This window comes from Perca fluviatilis, chromosome 16, assembly GCF_010015445.1.
Source record: "Perca fluviatilis chromosome 16, GENO_Pfluv_1.0, whole genome shotgun sequence".
Taxonomy (NCBI): Eukaryota; Metazoa; Chordata; class Actinopteri; order Perciformes; family Percidae; genus Perca; species Perca fluviatilis.
Window position 1 is genome coordinate 18,933,155 of NC_053127.1, and position 18,714 is coordinate 18,951,868.

Sequence of the window (18,714 nt, forward strand, 5' to 3'; positions counted from 1 at the left end):
TGTGTGTGTGTGTGTGTGAGGGAGAGGCACAGTGATATAAAGGATCTACTTTCAAGTAATTACAGTGCCCCACACAATAAGAGACAGGACGTTTTCACCCGATTTTTAAAAGTATGATGTCCTCTGACTAATGCTATTTGAGAGTACAGAGACTGAAATATGTATAATTAATCAGTATCTGTGTGTGTGCAGCTGTGTGTGTTTGCATGGTTATGTGTGTATCTGAGGCAGTAGAGGGGGCCATTTTTATGTTTGCTGTATTTTGAGAGTGATTGTAGTTCACAGAGGAGAGTGCTGCGCTCCCCACATTAGAGAGAGAGCAGACGGGGTGTTGTGTGTGTGTGTTTGTGTGTGTGTGTGTGTGTGTGTTATGTGTGTAGATCAAGGACATTTATTTGTTGCCGTATGTGCGGCCCCTGGCAGAAGAATGCTTTCCTAACCACAATCAGCATCCATCAGACGCCAGGCTTACCTCTCCTACAGACAAAAGGTTAAATGCTTTACTAAATCATTCTCTCTTTTTGTTCTCTCTCTCTCCTCCCACTTGCTTCATCACCCCTCCCCCTCTTTTTCCTTCCCTCCATCCTAACACTTTCACTATCCACCTTCCATTGGTTCCCCGCCTCCTCTTTCCTGTCTTCTTCCTCCTCTTGCCTCTCTCTCTCTCTCCCTCACCCTCCTCCAGCTGGTGGGCGGCGAGTTTGACCTGGAGATGAACTTCATCATCCAGGAGGCTGAGAGCATCGGCTGCATGGTGGAGTTGCTGTCCCACTGCGAGGTGACGTGCCAGGCTGAGATCTGGAGCATGTTCACCGCCATCCTCCGCAAGAGTGTGCGCAACCTGCAAACCAGCACCGAGGTCGGCCTCATCCAGCAGGTGCTGCTCAAGATGAGCACTGTGGACGACATGATCGCAGGTGAAGCAACTCTCCATCTATGTGCATATAGCTGTGACAGAAAACAATATGGAGGGGTCACCTGTCGAAATCATTATCACTATATTTCTTCAGTATTAATATACTGATATGGCAAATGTGTACACAATCACTCATGAAATTACTACATTTCTACTTTCAACCTATTTAAAACAAAAACTACAAGCCATTAATTTAGACAAAAGCTAAAAGGATAACACAATAAGATCATAACATCACACAATTCCCCCCTGAAATTCGATAAATGATGATTAACTCTATTACCAGCATTACTGCCCACTAGACAAACATACATCACACATGTAAGCAGATAGCTTTTTTGATCTTCATATATCTTTACTTTCAGTAAAATGTCAATTAATGAGTCTTACAATATTATTTTGTGCAGTATTTTAATACATTCTTTAATCCAAAATAGATGTTAAGTGAGTACAAAGACAGGTGTTGTGAAGTTTTGTTATTTAAATCAGCTTTTCCCACTTATACTCAACATGTTTGGCCGTGGTAGAAATTTCACATATGTAGTGATTTTTACACCTGCATTCACCTGTGTGTTGTACAGTATGCATAGTTGGATTACAACTTTAATACCATAGAGAGAAAAGAGTAAAAGCCACATGCCATGTTAAAAACATAGCATGTCTTGAAACTGAAGCTGAAGATTGAAGCTGCTTCAGGTTGAGAAGTCATTATCTCAGTTTCTTCCTGTATAACATACTGTAACTCATGTAGTGTGCGTGGATGTTTGCCCTGCAGTCAGACATCCATTGCAACCCACCGGTGCAGCAGAGGCAGAATAATGACCTCAGTATGTTTCTGTGCGTGCTGCGATTTGAAGAGAGAGCTTGATTGCAAAAGGGAACATACACGGCCTTTACATGATCATATTGACCTTGACTTCCCTTTAATGATGCCTCGGCATGCGTGTCCTCTCCTTCCCTCCCCCTCAGTGTCCTCTCTGTCTTACCTACCGCCGCAGGATCATGTGCTTTATAACTTCTATGACTTATTACTGCTCACCACAGCAGAGCATGCGCTGCTTTCATCAATTTAATGCCAATTCTCTCACACTTCCTTTCTGAACCATGATTCTAACACTTTTTAAAAACTATTTAAAATGACCTACATGGATTGGTTGTACAAAATACAGAGCTTAGGTTTTGAATCTAGGACATTGTGTATTTTCCTCTTATACCAAGCACCTCAATGAGCTAGCCCTCTGCTGTATTCCCTACCGCTGGGCTCTGGCTAATGAAATATTACTCTTCAAATTTAGCAGGACTAATGGGAGAGAAGAGCCTTTGTAAGCAGATTGCCTCACTCTGAGAGGGTTTTGCTGTACCACTGATTTGTTTCTGATCCATGGAAAGTGAAAGGCAATGAGGCAGGAAGGTTATTTTGACCAAACAAACGCGTACAAACATGAGAATGGTATCGATCTTTATTATCTAATTCTGACCAAATAAGCATATATTTCCCAGTGTGTCAAATAATTCCTTTAAAGACATGGACACAAACTGGACATAAGACATTTAGTCCAAGTTTGTTCAAGACCACCATCACAGTATAGTATGTCATTTTCCATAAGGTTATTAATTTAATAGTATCAGTATCTGGGAGTTTATTGATACATTTTATAGTAATAAATCAACATTGCTTAACAAGCCTTTTGTACACAATATGGAAGCCTGAGAGTACTTAACACATTCTCAGTGTGTTTGGCCTCATATTACCTGATGTATAAAGATCAATATATACTAAGGCAAGAAGAATTTACATTGTGGTGTACACATTCAGGTTATTAAGTAATGCTGTGCACAGCAACTCTGCTCCAGAGTCAAGGTTGTGTGTAGCTCTGATAATTTGGAATTCCCTTGAATTTTCACCGCACTGATTAATGCTCAACACTCACTATACAAACTCTGTCTTATTAATGACCTCACCTTATTTGATCAGAGAAGTGTCAGTAGAGGTCTGACTGACAAACACACTCTAACACACATATTCTGGTTGTTTGGGCTCTCTTGTGCTCATTATCTGCCTCTGCCTGTGTGTTCTCAGACCTCCTGGTGGACATGCTGGGAGTCATGGCCAGTTACAGCATCACAGTCAAGGAGCTGAAGCTGCTCTTCAGTATGCTGAGGGGAGACAACGGCATCTGGGTAAATTGGTGGACACTTCAAAGAGTTTTAGATTGTGTGTGTGTGTGTGTGCGCATCAGGGTGTTTTGTTATTGTTATGACCACAGTAATATTCTTTTGCTTAAAAGACACATCCACATCTATCAGTGATTTCCAGGTGCTGGGCAACAAACATTTACACTGCAAAAAGTGAAGAAAAAATAATTTATTTATATTTTATATTGAAAAATCACTTTTGCTGCTCCAACTACCACTCCAGTGGGAGAAGGACCTTAAATCCAAACCCCCTTGGCAGGCCCAGATGGTGACAGATACATTAGAAAACTTGTTTACTACTTCTAGTTCATGATTGGATTCAGCAGCTATTTTGATTTTCTCTAATAACACATTGCCATATGTTACAGTTAAAGCTAAAGATAAATTTCACTCTAGATTAATTCTGAAAAAATATCAAAAAAGAATCAGGATTTCACATTGACTAATTGCTGTTAAAAAGTAGTATTCCACAATTAATAGTCGGGGTAGCTTCATTTTGTTTTTATACTAGATTAATTATACAGCATTAGCTTGTTTTGTATGTCATTAGCCTGGATGTCACTTAATGTTGCTGATAGACTAGAATAATAGAGGATTGGTGTGTGTAGCTATGTCTGTGTGTGTATCCATGTTTGGATTGATTTGCGAGTGTATGTCATGACGAGGACTAATTAGCTCACGTTTAACATTTTTGTTTTCTTGTAATCAACATTATTAACGCAACAAAGGTTTGAGTGTGTTTTTGTTGGAGTGATGGAACCATGATGAAAAAAACAGTGACAGCCTCATCAGCTGTGAAGGTGAAACACTGTGAATTCAGTATGTTTTTTTCTCTAGGTGAGTCCCTTTGGGAAGGTTGACATTTTTTCAACACCCTGACATATATTCACACACTATATACTGTACATTTAAACACCATCTTCTATTATTACCAACCAATTAGCTCTACAGGAGTAAAAGCATTGCTCAAGGGCTCATTTTTTTTCTTCTTCCCCAGGTGAATGGAGATTCTAGCCTGGAAACCAGCCGAATCTGCCAGCTCATGTTTAATTTCCTCTCGCAGATACATCTTGCCCCACTCCCATTCAAACAGATTTCCAACAAACCCCATCCATTTATCTCACATGGGGAGGGTTTAAGATGATCACTGACAGAGGAGCGTCAGTTACTGGACATAACTGGCATTTTCCGTCCATTGCAACACACCACGCTAACAAAACTCCAATCAAACTGTCAAACTAGGCATTACTGATCAAATATAAATCAATAGTCTGTTACTGTATTGCATTTCTCGCCCAAAATGTTTCCAGGAACATATTTGAGTCTACTGTTGAGCTGTAATTTGAAAAAGGTTTGTGACCCGGCCTCCATTTTTTCCTTTTTCAAAATGGACCAAGCACTGAAATATGCAATTGCGAATTAGTTGCAAATTAATAGTTAATAGTTGTGAATTATTAGTTGCGAATTAGTTTTGAATTAATATGCAACTGCGAATAAGTCTGGCAATGCCAGGTAATGGAGATTCCAGTTGGCCACAATCTCCTTGTCTCTAACTTTTTCTTCCTTTGCACAGCCAGCCCAGAAACATTTCTTGTGTGTTACCAAATAGGCATTTTCTTTGGTTGTGATTACTGTCAGTGGACGTAGTCAAGACGTGCTGTAGTTTGATTAATACATTTTGTCTTTTGCCTAAATTATCCACAAACTGTGGGGAGAAATGGGCATTGCAGTTACTGATTCATTCTTAGTTTTAAAACTACAATACCAAGTTAACTTTAAGCACCTCTTAAAAGGATTAGTTCAGGAGTTGAGTGTCGGAAGCGCTTAGTACAAATTCCACTTATAGTGCTACTTGTTGTCTTCATCTTAACTGTTCCCTGTAGTTTGCTGTCACTAGGTTTAGTTGATGTTTTATAACCGAACTCTATCTGGCCATTTGGAATGGTTCTTCAGGGCAAAAATTTCTCCTCTGCTATCTCTGCTCACTTGTTGGCTTAGTGAGGTGTGCAACCTAGCGATGCCTTGGCAGCTGCTGACGTCAACTAGCTAAGTCAATACACCCCCGTCCCTTCTCGTCAATCGCCCCTCTACCAGGCTTCAGGACAACCACAATCAACAACCCCTGGCCACTGATCAGTGGTCCACAGCAAGACCATCATCCATCCCATCAGCCCTGTCTCTGTACTTCCTCTGTCTAATAACTCCCCCCACCCCATCCACGTTGCTCCTATTTCCCAGTCTTTTGCAATTTCTCCTTCACCAGCAGCCCTCTCCAGTCTCCAGAGACAGGTCGATTAAGGGTTGCCATGGTATTGATGAGGTGTTGTTGGGGGAGGGCGGAGTTGATTGAAGAGTTATTGATCCAGTGGGGTTGTGGTAGCTATATGATGTCACACCGTGTTTTTTTTTTTTTTTTTACAGAGTCTCCCCTCTGTGCCTCTGATAGTTGGCAGCTGGCACATATTAATGACAATCTCTCCTCTCCTTTCCTCTCCTCTCCTCTCCGGTACTCTACTCTCCTCCAGCCAAGGCATGCTATCAAGCTCTTGTCAGTGTTGAATCAGATGCCTCAGAGACATGGTCCTGATACCTTCTTCAACTTTCCAGGACGCAGTGCAGCGGTGAGACTGCATAAATATACAAACACACACACTGAGTATCATTATCAAAAATGAGCCACATTTATTCTTTGTGCACCCAAATTGCTAAGGAGTCCTTTATGGCTTCGTTGCAGTCAGTCAGCACATTTTAATTGGCACTTTTCACCACCAATGCAAGGAGTTGAATGGTGAAAATGAAGTAATGAGTGGCTGAGTTGTATATTGATTGCTATAAACATTGACAAGAGCTGATCTAACGTGTGTATCCTCCCCCAGGCCATAGCATTGCCGCCAATTGCCAAATGGCCTTACCAGAACGGATTCACTATCAACACTTGGTTCAGACAGGATCCACTCAACAACATCAATGTGGATAAAGACAAACCGTACCTCTATTGGTAAGTAGAACGCCATTCATCTGGACTTCTACATAATGAAAATAAAATCCTTGGAATGGGAACTGGGACTGAAAGCATCTTTTGTTATGTTTAACAGTTTATTAATTTTACAGAAAAATTTAAACACACATATATCCATCAGAAAAATGAATCAGTACACATACAACAAAATAGAATTAAAGGAAAACATAGACTTAGACAAAAACTAAACTAAATACATTTTAGAAAATTATAAAAAAAAGAAGGAAAAGAGACAGTGATGCACAGAGGCCTTGAGTTTACAAACTTGCCTATATGTAGGTACAGTATTCTATCAAAATGTATCCATCAGTCATGTTTTCTAGTTAAAATGCTATGCTTATGAGCCAGAACGCCATTATATGTCCAAAGTGTACGAATGATACTTCCCCCATTTCAAGGGACTGAAAGCATCTTTAAAATATCCACTCTTTAATACTTCAGCACTGTCAGATTATTTCTATTGGCCATAAATCTTTCATTTCTTTGCCTGTTTTGTTGACCCAATGACATCACGTTGATATTTTTGCCAGCGCAGTTACAGAGGAATTAAAAACACCAATGGTAAACGATCAGGTTTTTGTGTCACAGATGAAGGGTTTCTTTGTAGGTTCTCCATTTTCAGCACTCAAACAGAGAAAAAAAGATGCAGAAATACCAACTTTTCTATCGACAGCTTTAAGAAATTATACTGGTTGTGAAGGAAGTTACATCTTGTTGACTGTACTGCGTGCGTGCGTGCGTGCGTGCGTGCGTGCGTGCGTGCGTGCGTGCGTGCGCGTGGCCAGCTGGTTTCATACCAGTTGACAGATCTTTTGGCCTCAGACAGAGAGCTGATCTTATAGCTGAATGCACTTTGTACAAGATAAAGAATTTCTGAACCAATCTTGTCTTTACATTTTTTTCTGTAACTTCTTTCAGAGCTATACATTCAGTATAATTTTCAACAGAATTTACCAAGAGTTACTTTACCGACACATTTAAACATGTGAAATAGTTCAAACATTTAAATCATCAGACTGAATGACAGACAGGAAGTTAATAGATAAACAGATAATGAAGTAGAACATAACTTTAAATGTCAAGGCACTCCATTATGAGCGTGCTGCTGGGTGGATTCCTTGGCTCGTCGTGCAGCTCTGGACCTCGCTGGCCTCGACGTTAGTGTTGTAAGTGCAAGCTGTTAGCCACTATGAAGCTTCATTAGCTTTGACCTTTTATTAAATTAAACTCCTTTACTCTGCTGCTTGGCTTCTTCCGTCCACCTCTTCAGTCTGTGACGCTAACCAGCGGTGTCCACCATCACAGAAACCAACTTCAATTCATTATGAACAGAAAGGTTTTGCTAGAGAACTGGGGAGCTAATCGTTAACAAGAAGGATGACGTGCATCCATATATTTTCCAGATACCATCGCAGGGATGAGCTCTGATCAGGGAAAGTGTCAGGATGTAATCCTGTTGCCTTAGTAACCATTTGTCAAGTTATCATGGTAAGTGCGGATGCGAGAGCGAGAGGGTGCCCCCCTCTCTTCTGGCCCAGGTCTTATCATCCTCTCCCAGATGCAGCTGCTACTCCAGCCGCCTGTCTTATAGTGGCCTCCACAACTGCATGAAGGCTGTGATAACACACTGTATGCTCTCCTAACATGCACCAGGGATTCACTTCAGAGGGATTTATATCTGCTTTCTGGCTCTGCTACGTGTGTGATCCTTGTGGGCCTATTTTAGAAGTGAAATGTGTCTTGTTTTTGTGAAGAAGCATAGCTGCGAGACTGGAGACTTGGAGGTTGCCAGTGTGGGAAGAGAAATATGATTGGGGGGGAATGGAGGGAAGGAGATTAGTAGTGTTTTTCCAGGAACCTGTGATCTGGGACCCCTGATGCTGCTGCAGAGAAAATCCTGAAAAAAAATGTAAATCCTGCTTTTTATGACCGAGTTGGCTTAAATTGTGCATTGTTTCTTTTGGTACAATTTTATCTTTGAAAAATGGTTGACTTCCCTTGATGTAGCTGACCTTTTACAGTTATAGTGGAACAAAAATATTATATTATGTACAATACAGCTGGTCTGACAGATGAAACCAGACAACACGGTCATAATGTAATTTATTTGACAATTTTTTTTTAAACTGTCATTTATTTTCTCTCAAAACTAATGAGATGTAATGATGAACATGTAATTTAGTCACACAGAAGATCAAATTGTTGCATCATTCATTAAGAAGTAACATCAGTTTTAATAAAGTTCTTTTCTAACAGATCTTAAATTGATAACAAACTAACATGAGTGTAACCCTGTCTGATTCTCTTGCAGTTTTCGCACCAGTAAAGGAATAGGTTACTCTGCTCATTTTGTGGGAAACTGCCTCATCGTGACATCACTGAAGTCAAAAGGAAAAGGCTTTCAGCACTGTGTGAAATATGATTTCCAACCCCGCAAGGTAAGAAAACACACACCGACCAAATCACTCAACTGAATAATTGTCAGTGCAGACTTTAGTAACGCTGTGCCACTTGTTAGATGAGACAGCATCAGGAGTGTGTTGCTGCTCTCTTCTTCTATCTATCCTTCCACTCACTAGGAGTGTTGATGAGTGTAGATAAGGTCTCTCAATTAAGACCTGCACACTGCCCCTCTTACGCGCTGTCAGCATTCTGGTACTGTTACACACACACACACACACACACACACACACACACACACACACACACACACACACACACACACACACACACACACACACACACACACACACACACACACACACACACACACACACACACACACACACACACACACCCATTCACTTGATGAGATGGCCTTCTGCAGTATTTGCTGACCCAGTAGAATCTCTGCACTGCCTAACAAAGTTCCCAGTGGTTCCATTTGATCAATTTATATATAAATAAGTCACCATGTCCATGCATTTTGTCGTGTGTGTGTGTGTGTGTGTGTGTGTGTGCGTGCACGTGTGCGTGTGTGCAATACGTGTGGTATTGTCCACTCCTAAGCTATGCATACACCAGCAAAAAAATTCTAGCTCCCCCCCACCGCACTCTTCCTCACCATTTCAGCCTTCCCTCCAGGGAACCTGTGCATATTGTCACCAGGGAAGATGCTTTCTCATCAAGACACACACATACATACACGTACACACATGCACACTATTAATGGTATATTAAGGTAAGCAAAAGGGATAGCTTCGGAAGAGAGTTCTGGCAAAGGAATGAGGTTGACACATTGTAATCTTTCATGTTGGCTAACGCTCTTACAGAGAGCTAATGCTGTTAGAGGAAGCGTTCTAAGTGTTGCAAAGACATTTTGACCAAGCCAGACATCTTTATACAAACAAACTAACAGTAGTACTAAAAAATCTAAAATAAATCATTGCACAGCAGGAGGCGTGTATCAAAACCTCCCAAATGTTCATTTTTATTAAATAACAAGTGCAAAGGTGCAAACAACACGTCAGTAGTCTAGTCAATATAATGAATTTAGCCACAGTGCAACGTACAAAATAATATCCAAATTCATCAGTATAGACACTGTATGGCAGGCAATGGCAACACCTTTCAAACACACAAGGCGAAAAACAAAAAACAGCACTGTTTACATCAAGAACATCAGAAATGTCTCAATCAACACAACAGTTCTGAAGAGAAACTCCCACTTCTACCATTCAAATATAAAAGCCTAAAGGATAACAAACAAAGTTGATTTTCTCATTCTTTAATGTGGTGCATTGTTGCATATTAATTTATTTTTTGTTTCATCTTGTTTCTTTGTGAATGTGTGTATTTTTCAGTGGTACATGATCAGCATCGTCCACATCTACAACCGCTGGAGGAACTCCGAGATCCGTTGCTATGTTAACGGTCAACTGGTCTCCTATGGCGATATGGCCTGGCACGTCAACACCAATGATGTAAGATATTGGCTTACTACAGAGGCTTTGTGTTGTTATATGCATTCACTTTTTTTTTTCGGAAAACAGCACACTTAAGGACGTAGGTGGTGCTGGGTTGGTTATGAATATTGAGTTAATTTTTCAACTGCTTCTGGTTAATTAAAACTCATAAACAAATTTGACTGATCTTTGCTAAAAACTACTTTCTGTAAATCATATGTTGGTATCAGAAGTTTACTCCCAAATAAGGGCTTCTGTACCAGCCTCAGAATTCCGGTGTTGGTCTGGCTCTACACTTCCCTCCTATTGTGATATTGGCAAACATTTGAGGTTTGCCCTCTGCATTCATCAGCTGGGGCTGGAGTTGCCCTTGGGCCCCGTTCCAGCACAGCTCGTCCAAACTCCAACTTCCAACTTCTCCATTTAGCAGGGGACAGGTAGCCTGACCTCTCAGTAGCAGAAGAGCCTTCATTACACTTCTTTCCGGTTGGCTCTTGAAATTGCTGCAATTACCAAGGGCTGGTGCTATTCTCTGTAACATATTCATTGGCCTTAGGGTAAAATGTCTTAAAGTTCACGCAGCTCACCGAAAGACTCGTAAGAAAAAAAGAACATCTAGAATACAGGTGAAAGATCAGGTCTGAAAATGTGTTGATGCTATCAGATTTGTTTTGTCCTGAAGGCTGAAGATAAATTATTATTTCATCACTTTGAAGAAGCATAGGAGTAAAGATCTCATTGTGATAAAGGGTATCACGGATGGAGTAGATGAAAGGCGAGTGGACAGAAAGAATGGAAGAGTTGTAACAGAGCGATTAGAAAAGTTCATCTGCTTGTTCACCATCCACTGTGTTCATCACAGTGCAGATAGCTTATGGCCAGATATTGAAAATGAATAATTATTTAACTCTTGAGACGTCTTCAAATGTAAAGATCAACAAACTTTAAACATTTATTCTCTAAGGTGTTAATGTGTCCTGAAACTGAAAAGCACACCATCTAGAAGAGAGAGTTGTGGCTGTCGTTTACAAGTTCAACAGAGCTAGAATTCGTTAAGTTTTGAACAATTAATAAAAAATTACCTTCTTCCAAAATGACCCTAAACAGTGAATCATGTTAAATTATGTCAGCTTTGGGTTCCAAACGTCACTGCTATAATTATTTAAAATGTCTGATATGATAGCTAATCTTCTCTTGTGTCCTACCCTACCTTTTGTTTCAGAGCTATGACAAGTGTTTCCTGGGTTCATCAGAGACAGCGGATGCTAACAGAGTGTTTTGTGGTCAGCTGGGAGCCATTTACGTATTCAGTGAAGCTCTCAACCCAGCTCAGATCTTTGCCATTCACCAACTTGGCCCAGGATATAAGGTGAGACAGGGCCCACATACTACCTTATCACTCACCATACTGTACATTCTCTGTATGCTTTACTGCGCATCAATGTCATGCACCGTTTGGCAGGAAGAATATCCTGGCAACCTCAGGATTTCATTGTCAATTTTTACCTAATGCTGTCTTTCCCTGTTCATGTAGTCAGCTAGAAGTTGTTGAGGCCATCAATCATTCTTGGGCTGTCAATCACAGAAATAGCCGGTGTATTGGTGCCAGAGTATGAAGTGTAGGTTTTGCATTCTTTCTGAGCATTAGTTTTATGACAAATAGGTGTAGTGCTTTTACATAGGCTAGAGCAGTGGTTCCGAACATGTTTTTTTTTTTTTTTAGACCCCACAGCCCCATAAGATGAACTCAACTACCCCTTCATCAACATCACTTGTTATGTTCCAATTGTGTTCATTTGAACTAATTTGAACTGGATTTTATTTAACATTTTTATGTTTCTAGAAGTGAATCTTTTTACAAAATGTTTGCTTTATGATTGTCAGTGTTTAGATTGGTCTGGTCTGGTCTAGGTTAAGTGAGCATTTTTACTACTACCACTTGGAGTGGCAGAAGCTATACTTTAAGCTAAGCACAGTATTCCAACCATTTATCTGTTACTTTGAACTATTTTACCATTTAACCAATATCTAAACTGTTTATCCATTGTTAACTATTTGAACCATTTATCCAGAGGCTATCTATTTTAACTTATATTATATATTATACATGTTTTATATATATATATTATATATATATAATATATATATATATATATATATATATATATATATATATATATATATAGCTATTACTTTTAGCTAACTATTTAAACCATTTATTCATTATCTTTCACAAACTATGTCAAGTGTTCATCCATTACTTTGAACTATTTCACCATTTATCCATTACTTTTAACTGTTAACTTCCCTGCTCGTGGCTAACTAAAGTTACACGTGGTGTTCAGGTGTTACATCTGTCTTAATATGTATGTATATATGTATATATGTGTGTGAATATATGTATATATGTGTGTATGTATGTATATGTGTGTGTATGTATGTGTATATATATATATATATATATATATATATATATATATATATATATATATATATATAGATGTGGTATATATATATATATATATATATATATAGATGTGTGTATATATATATGTGTATGTATGTGTATATATATGTATGTGTGTTATATATATGTATGTGTGTATATGTGTGTGTGTGTGTGTATATATATGTGTATGTATATATGTGTATGTATATATATATATGTATATATGTGTGTATGTATATATGTATATATATGTATGTGTGTGTATATATGTATATATGTATATATATGTATGTGTGTGTATATATGTATATATATGTATGTGTGTGTATATATGTATGTGTGTATATATGTATGTGTGTATGTATGTGTGTGTATATATATATATATATATATATATATATATATATATATATATACACAATCTGTTGTTCAATATCCTCTCAAGGATCACTGTCCCGTTGACGGGACACTGCGTCGCTGTAACCTCGATAAACCTTCCACTCATTAGCGTTTTAATAACTTATTTTTAATAAAATCTTCCAAATATACACACCAATTGAAAGCCTAGCCTTTAATGATTAATTTAAGCCCACATACAAAGCATAAGATGATTTGTAGCAGTTACAGAAAATAAAACAATTCATCAGTAATCTGCGCAGCTGTTGAGAATGCATCCATACCTGTTTTCATTGTCCTTTCAGCAACAAAGTGGTATGTTTCCCAAAACTTGATTTTCATAAATCCCCAAGAGTCCAAGGAAATGTAATATCCAAGCTTTATATTCCAAAACAATCTGTTCGCCTCACAATGTTGAAGTTTCTGGCCGAATCACAAGGGAAAAACGCGAAACAGTTTTCCATTTCCGCACTTGTTATCGCCGCTAGCTTCTCTGCCCAGCTTGCTACATGCTCAAAGTGGGCGTCATCGAATTCCCTAGCTTCTAAGCTTTTGATAGACATCTCATATGAGCCAATCCGTTCAGGTTTGCCTCTGATATGGCCAATGAAAGCCGATGACAGCAAAACGGACAGACATTTCTGTAGAAAAATCAGTTTTTGAGTCTTTTGGCATCTGGATTTTTTCTATAATAACCTGAGACATGTTGCTATGGCCTGGGTGTATCTGTATATCACCAGATGTGTTTACAGTATTTTATTTTGATCATTTTACAGATGTATGACTTGGACGGAAATAAAAACCCTCCATTCTACCCTCTGTAACTCTGTGTCAGTAAGGCCTAGAATCACCCTGACACTTGTAACAAAAAATCGAGAGTGTTTCCTTTCCAATGATGTCAGGCACACCCCAGAGAGTCAAAGTATATGGGAGCTGTACCACTTTTAATTTGGGTATGCCGTTTTGAAATTTCACACGAATCTTAACAGGATATCTGACTGCTTGTATTTGAACTATCTACATAAGAGGTACATGACACTGTCACGAACGTGTCATAAACATTATAAACCAGGCATAAACGTTTATGACATAACGCTTCTTTTAGTAAGTGTCATTCGGTTTTTGTCATGACAAGTTATGGTTAGGGTTAGAGTTAGGGTTAGGGTTCATGTGTCATGTCATGAACAAAGTCACTATATAAAGTTAAAGTACATGAAGCAGATTGAGATTAAAGGGGCACAATGAAAAGTAAATTACTACACTATCATTAAATACCTCCTGAGAAATCACAAATTGATGTTTGGAAATTACAATTTGGAAGTATGCAAGGGGGGATTTTGCCTTTAGACTACAAGTCTAGGCACAACTCTGCATTCTGTCGTTTTTTTAAGAATTAATCAAATAAAGCTTTACAATGTAGGGTGTTGAGCACTTATATCTTTAGAAATCACCATCTCTGCCTTTTGGCCTGGCTATCGGAGAGAATTTACCTGATGAAGGTCTAAGACCGAAACTTTTTATTTTTCTAAATACATTTTTGCTTGCATAGTGGTCAGTGTGCGGGACATTTTCTTAGCTTCTGATCTGCTACTTTTGATCATATTCTACGCACCTGCCCGACAAAAGAGGTGTGCAAAAAAGCTTTCCTACGTGGCCTGGCTATCGGAGAAAGCTGAGATGTCGCAATGTATTTCCAGCTGTCTGCTTCTTGTTTTGGCAGACTTGCACGCCTCAGGCCACTTACAGCTTGTTTATGAGACTGCATGGATATGAGGCTGATGATGAGGTCACACTGATGGAGAAACATATTGACAACATGCAGAGTACACACATATTGCATGAGGTAGAGCATGGATTATCCTCTCTCTCTCAAACTCTCTCAGAAGAATGTTACAGAGTAGGAGTCCTCTCATGTTCATCCTAATGATTGCATGCTTGGGGTTTGCAGTTTCTCGGCCATGAATACTGATTCCTCTCTCTGCCACAGCCCACAGTTTCCCGGGGCTGATCAGTCAGATGATTGCCTCTCTGCATGGCAGAATGGGCTTCTCAGATGCCCAGAAGAGGCCATTAAATGGCTCAGTTGTTTCAAAGCCGCAGGCCTCGGTGCTGCTATTGTAATGATGAGTGTGCAGGTTTTTCGGTCGGCTAAAGGAGAGAGCCAGTGGGACTCAGCTTGTGTCAAACAGCTTCCTGTCTTAATGTGAATATGGGCTTGTCCTTGTTCTCACGACTTCACACTGATGTGGATGTGTATATATGACAAGCTGCTCCTGGAGTATTGCCTAAGCAGTGATAAGGAGAACTGTATCTTTGTATGATGTACGGTATATTATGTGCATAGCTGTATGTAGTCTCATCCCCTGTCAGTGTTACTGTTCAGTAATGAGGAGCAAAAAGCAGACAGACACTTTGCTCGCTCTGCTAAACAAGCCTTCAGCACAGTGAGGGTGTTCTCGCTCGACGCGGCACATGATGGCCGACATGCTGTGTGCACGAATGTCTGTACGTGTGCGCAGTTCAGCACTTCCATGCTCTCGTAATGACAGAAGAAGGTGGACTATAACATCTTGTTTTTCGTGTGTGTGTGTGTGTGTGTGTGCTGTCACTCACATGTTGTTGAGTGTGTTGCTGGTTGCACTCTTCATCAGGAGTCCAGATGTCCTCATTGCGGGGCAACGTTATTAATGGACCGTGTCAGTCTATCTGGACACCTGCATTGTATGTCTCTATGTGTGTTCTTGCGTGCACATGTGTCATGTGTGTATTTTTCAGGTTTTATAATACTATTATTGAAAGCCTTTTTGTTTTGTGCATTTTAATAAACTTTTAGGGGATCATTCCAAGAATACAGATTTGTACATGGGTCAGTTTGGTACTGAATGACATGTGTCCTCAGCACAGAATATCTGAAAGTTGGCATCAAATGCCTTGGTAGAGTTTAACTTTTGTTTACTTATTCCTTGATCAATTTTAGATTTTAATTAGGCAAAGTTCTCACATGGCTGTTTGGTATCAGTACTGAAACTGAAACTCAAAGTTTACAATCGGTATTGCATTTAGTATTGAAACATTTCAAATTATACCAAAGATTTGTATTTATTAAGGTATTTATTCATTTGATAACCTCAATAAGTTGCCAAAATAAGTTTTACAACATTTTTGTCATGTGCTGGAGAACTCATTTTGGAGAACTGGTTGTCATTCAGCAAACTGTGGAGATGCCGGGAGGCCCAGGCTGAGCTGAATGGTGTGTGTGTGTGTGTGTGTGTGTGTGTGTGTGTGTGTGTGTGTGTGTGTGTGTGTGTGTGTGTGTGTGTGTGTGTGTATGTGTGTGTGTGTGTATGTGTGTGTGTGTGTGTGTGTGTGTGTGCTGTTATCACTGCAGGCGCCTGTGTCGTATCTGCAGCAGTCAGGTGTGACAGGTGTGGTTGTGTAACCAGGTGAGGGAGACATATGTGTTTGAGTTCAGCTATAAAGCTTTACACATGTAAAAATTCACACTTTCCTTAACTCTTGCATGCTTCTGCTGATAGCGCTACTTGTCAAATGCCTCGGTACAACCCTTAACACTTTTAAGAGTCGGCAAAGCTCTTTTACATTTTCAGCTACCTACCTTCATCGTTTAGCACGGCAACATAAAAAAAGCTCCCATTTACGCAGCCACATCTATACATATGCACAAGTACGCATGCACACGCACATTTACACACACACACACACACACACACTTCAAAAATGCACCACAATAAATGGGCTTACACTGCAAAAAATTTCCATCTTAATAAGTGTATTAAGTTCTAATTCAGGCTTTTTTTCGTGTAGAGTGCCCACTAACCTTCAAAATAAACCGAAGAGCAATATATTTGTGTTTGTGATTGATTATCCTTTCACATGGCTGCAGTATTCTTGGTTACTTTTAATGAATAAGCTATTTTAACACAGCTGTTTAATAGATAGACTTTTTAACGCTGGTCATCAGCTCTTTTATTTCACTAAAGTAATATGTTCTAAGTCAGAGTCCTACCATGTAATTACCATGAATTACTCTTGGAAATAATGTTCTGCTGGCAAGAATGTGTGTTTAAGTGTGTGTGGAAAATGTGCTTCAGATTATAGGTTTGTTTAAGGAAGCTTTTTGTGTCACAATTGATCCTGATAATTGGAAGGAAGGAGAACGTTAAGGGTAAAAACAGTGCTAGGAAACAGATTTATATTCAGTCCCTGGACCGAGATAAGGATGTTACAACGTGGAGGGGCTTTTTTTCTTCAGACTTCTCGATTGTGCAGTGCACTCTTTGCTTCAGTGTGAAATTCTGTGCTGCATGGTGAAAACTGCTCAGAGCACATTTTCTACAGCAGACCTCAGATGAAAGGTTTAGAACAAGACGGGCCTGCAGGTCTGTGAGCAGCCTGGGGCTTTCCTGTGCAGTCAGGCTAAGCAAAGGCACCTGGGGACCCTGCCGCCCCTTTCCTGGAGCTGCTGCAAAGGGGTGGCGGAGCAACTCGCTGGCCTTTCATCTGCGGGGCTTCATGTGTGTATCAGCATTGCTGCAGGACACATGGACCCAAAGACCTGTGCACACAGACAGATATAGACATAGATGTACACACACAGTGCAGCCTACACTTCCCGCAATATCTGTGTGGACAAAAGACATTTTATATATAATTTTTCTAAGCAAAGGAGACAACATTCCATGCAATTCTTTAGTTTCCCCATGCCAAATGTGCCAGCCTGATATCAGTATTACTTTATGAGGAACTAATATCCTCTCAAGGATGTAAATTACAAGTAAAATAGTCCATGATAAAGATATTTTATATTTCAACAAGATGAAGACTAATGGAAAAGGCTATAGTTGGTGTTAGGTGCAGGACAAATGTAACGTAATATGCAGAAATTAAATAACACAAATGTGTCAGTAGACTACAAAGAGAGGAGATAAACTTTGAGCTCTGAGTGCCTCTCTCCCACACATCCGCTGGCCATTTCCATCTCTTATTCTGGGCTAATTGAATTAGTTCCTAAGTTAGCGCTGTGTTCATTAAGCTAATGCTGTGTTGTTTACACACGGCTCATGCTGCAATTAAACCGCCTCGATTTTGGGTTGAACACACAGACACGCTCACAATTCTTTCGTCATTTGTCTCTCATGTTCAAAGTTTTTCTCACACAACCTTTCACATCTTCTTTCTCCATCACTGCAGAGCACTTTCAAGTTCAAGTCAGAGAGTGACATCCACCTGGCTGAGCATCACAAGCAGGTGCTGTACGATGGCAAGCTGGCCAGCTCCATCTCCTTCACCTACAACGCCAAGGCGACTGATGCCCAGCTCTGCCTGGAGTCGTCGCCGAGGGAAAACGCCTCCATCTTCGTCCACTCACCACACGCACTCATGCTACAGGTCAGTCCAGCTGGAATCTTGCGAGTGGCTGCTCATCACTAGCCTGGTTACAGATCTCTGAATCACTGCCACATGTCTTGAGTTGTGCAACGATTCATGTATGAATGATTGATTTGAAATTAAATGAAATAGCAGTTCAGTCTGATTGTCAGGCTGGTTTGTCACAGGCTGACTCACACCCCTGTATCACAGAAGGACAATACAGATGTAAGTTAAAACTGAAAATTATAAAATGCACCTTGTGAAAGACAGTTGCCCTGCAGTAAATACCAATGTCTTGAAGCTCACAATTTTTAGCTTTTGCTGAGACTCTCCCTGCTCTATCTTTTGAGGATATTGCTTGTAATTGTATTTCAGCAAGTATCCTGTATTCAAGACTGGTTGCTAATAGTGGTTCTTCTTTGTATCTCATCTTGAGTCCTAA

General features: G+C 39.8%; 1 protein-coding gene across 25 annotated transcripts in view; it reads left to right on the forward strand.

The window, feature by feature from the left end:
* The window catches only part of nbeaa (neurobeachin a), a 96,933-nt gene that overhangs the window by 27,884 nt on the left and 50,335 nt on the right, over window positions 1-18,714 (forward strand). For all 25 annotated transcript variants that reach the window (XM_039776893.1, XM_039776891.1, XM_039776890.1 and 22 more), the window contains exons 2-9: window positions 686-917; window positions 2,997-3,097; window positions 5,638-5,733; window positions 5,989-6,110; window positions 8,443-8,569; window positions 9,935-10,054; window positions 11,259-11,405; window positions 18,093-18,290. In XM_039776893.1, coding sequence (XP_039632827.1) covers window positions 686-917; window positions 2,997-3,097; window positions 5,638-5,733; window positions 5,989-6,110; window positions 8,443-8,569; window positions 9,935-10,054; window positions 11,259-11,405; window positions 18,093-18,290 — 1,143 coding nt within the window. The remainder of the gene's footprint in view (window positions 1-685; window positions 918-2,996; window positions 3,098-5,637; window positions 5,734-5,988; window positions 6,111-8,442; window positions 8,570-9,934; window positions 10,055-11,258; window positions 11,406-18,092; window positions 18,291-18,714) is intronic.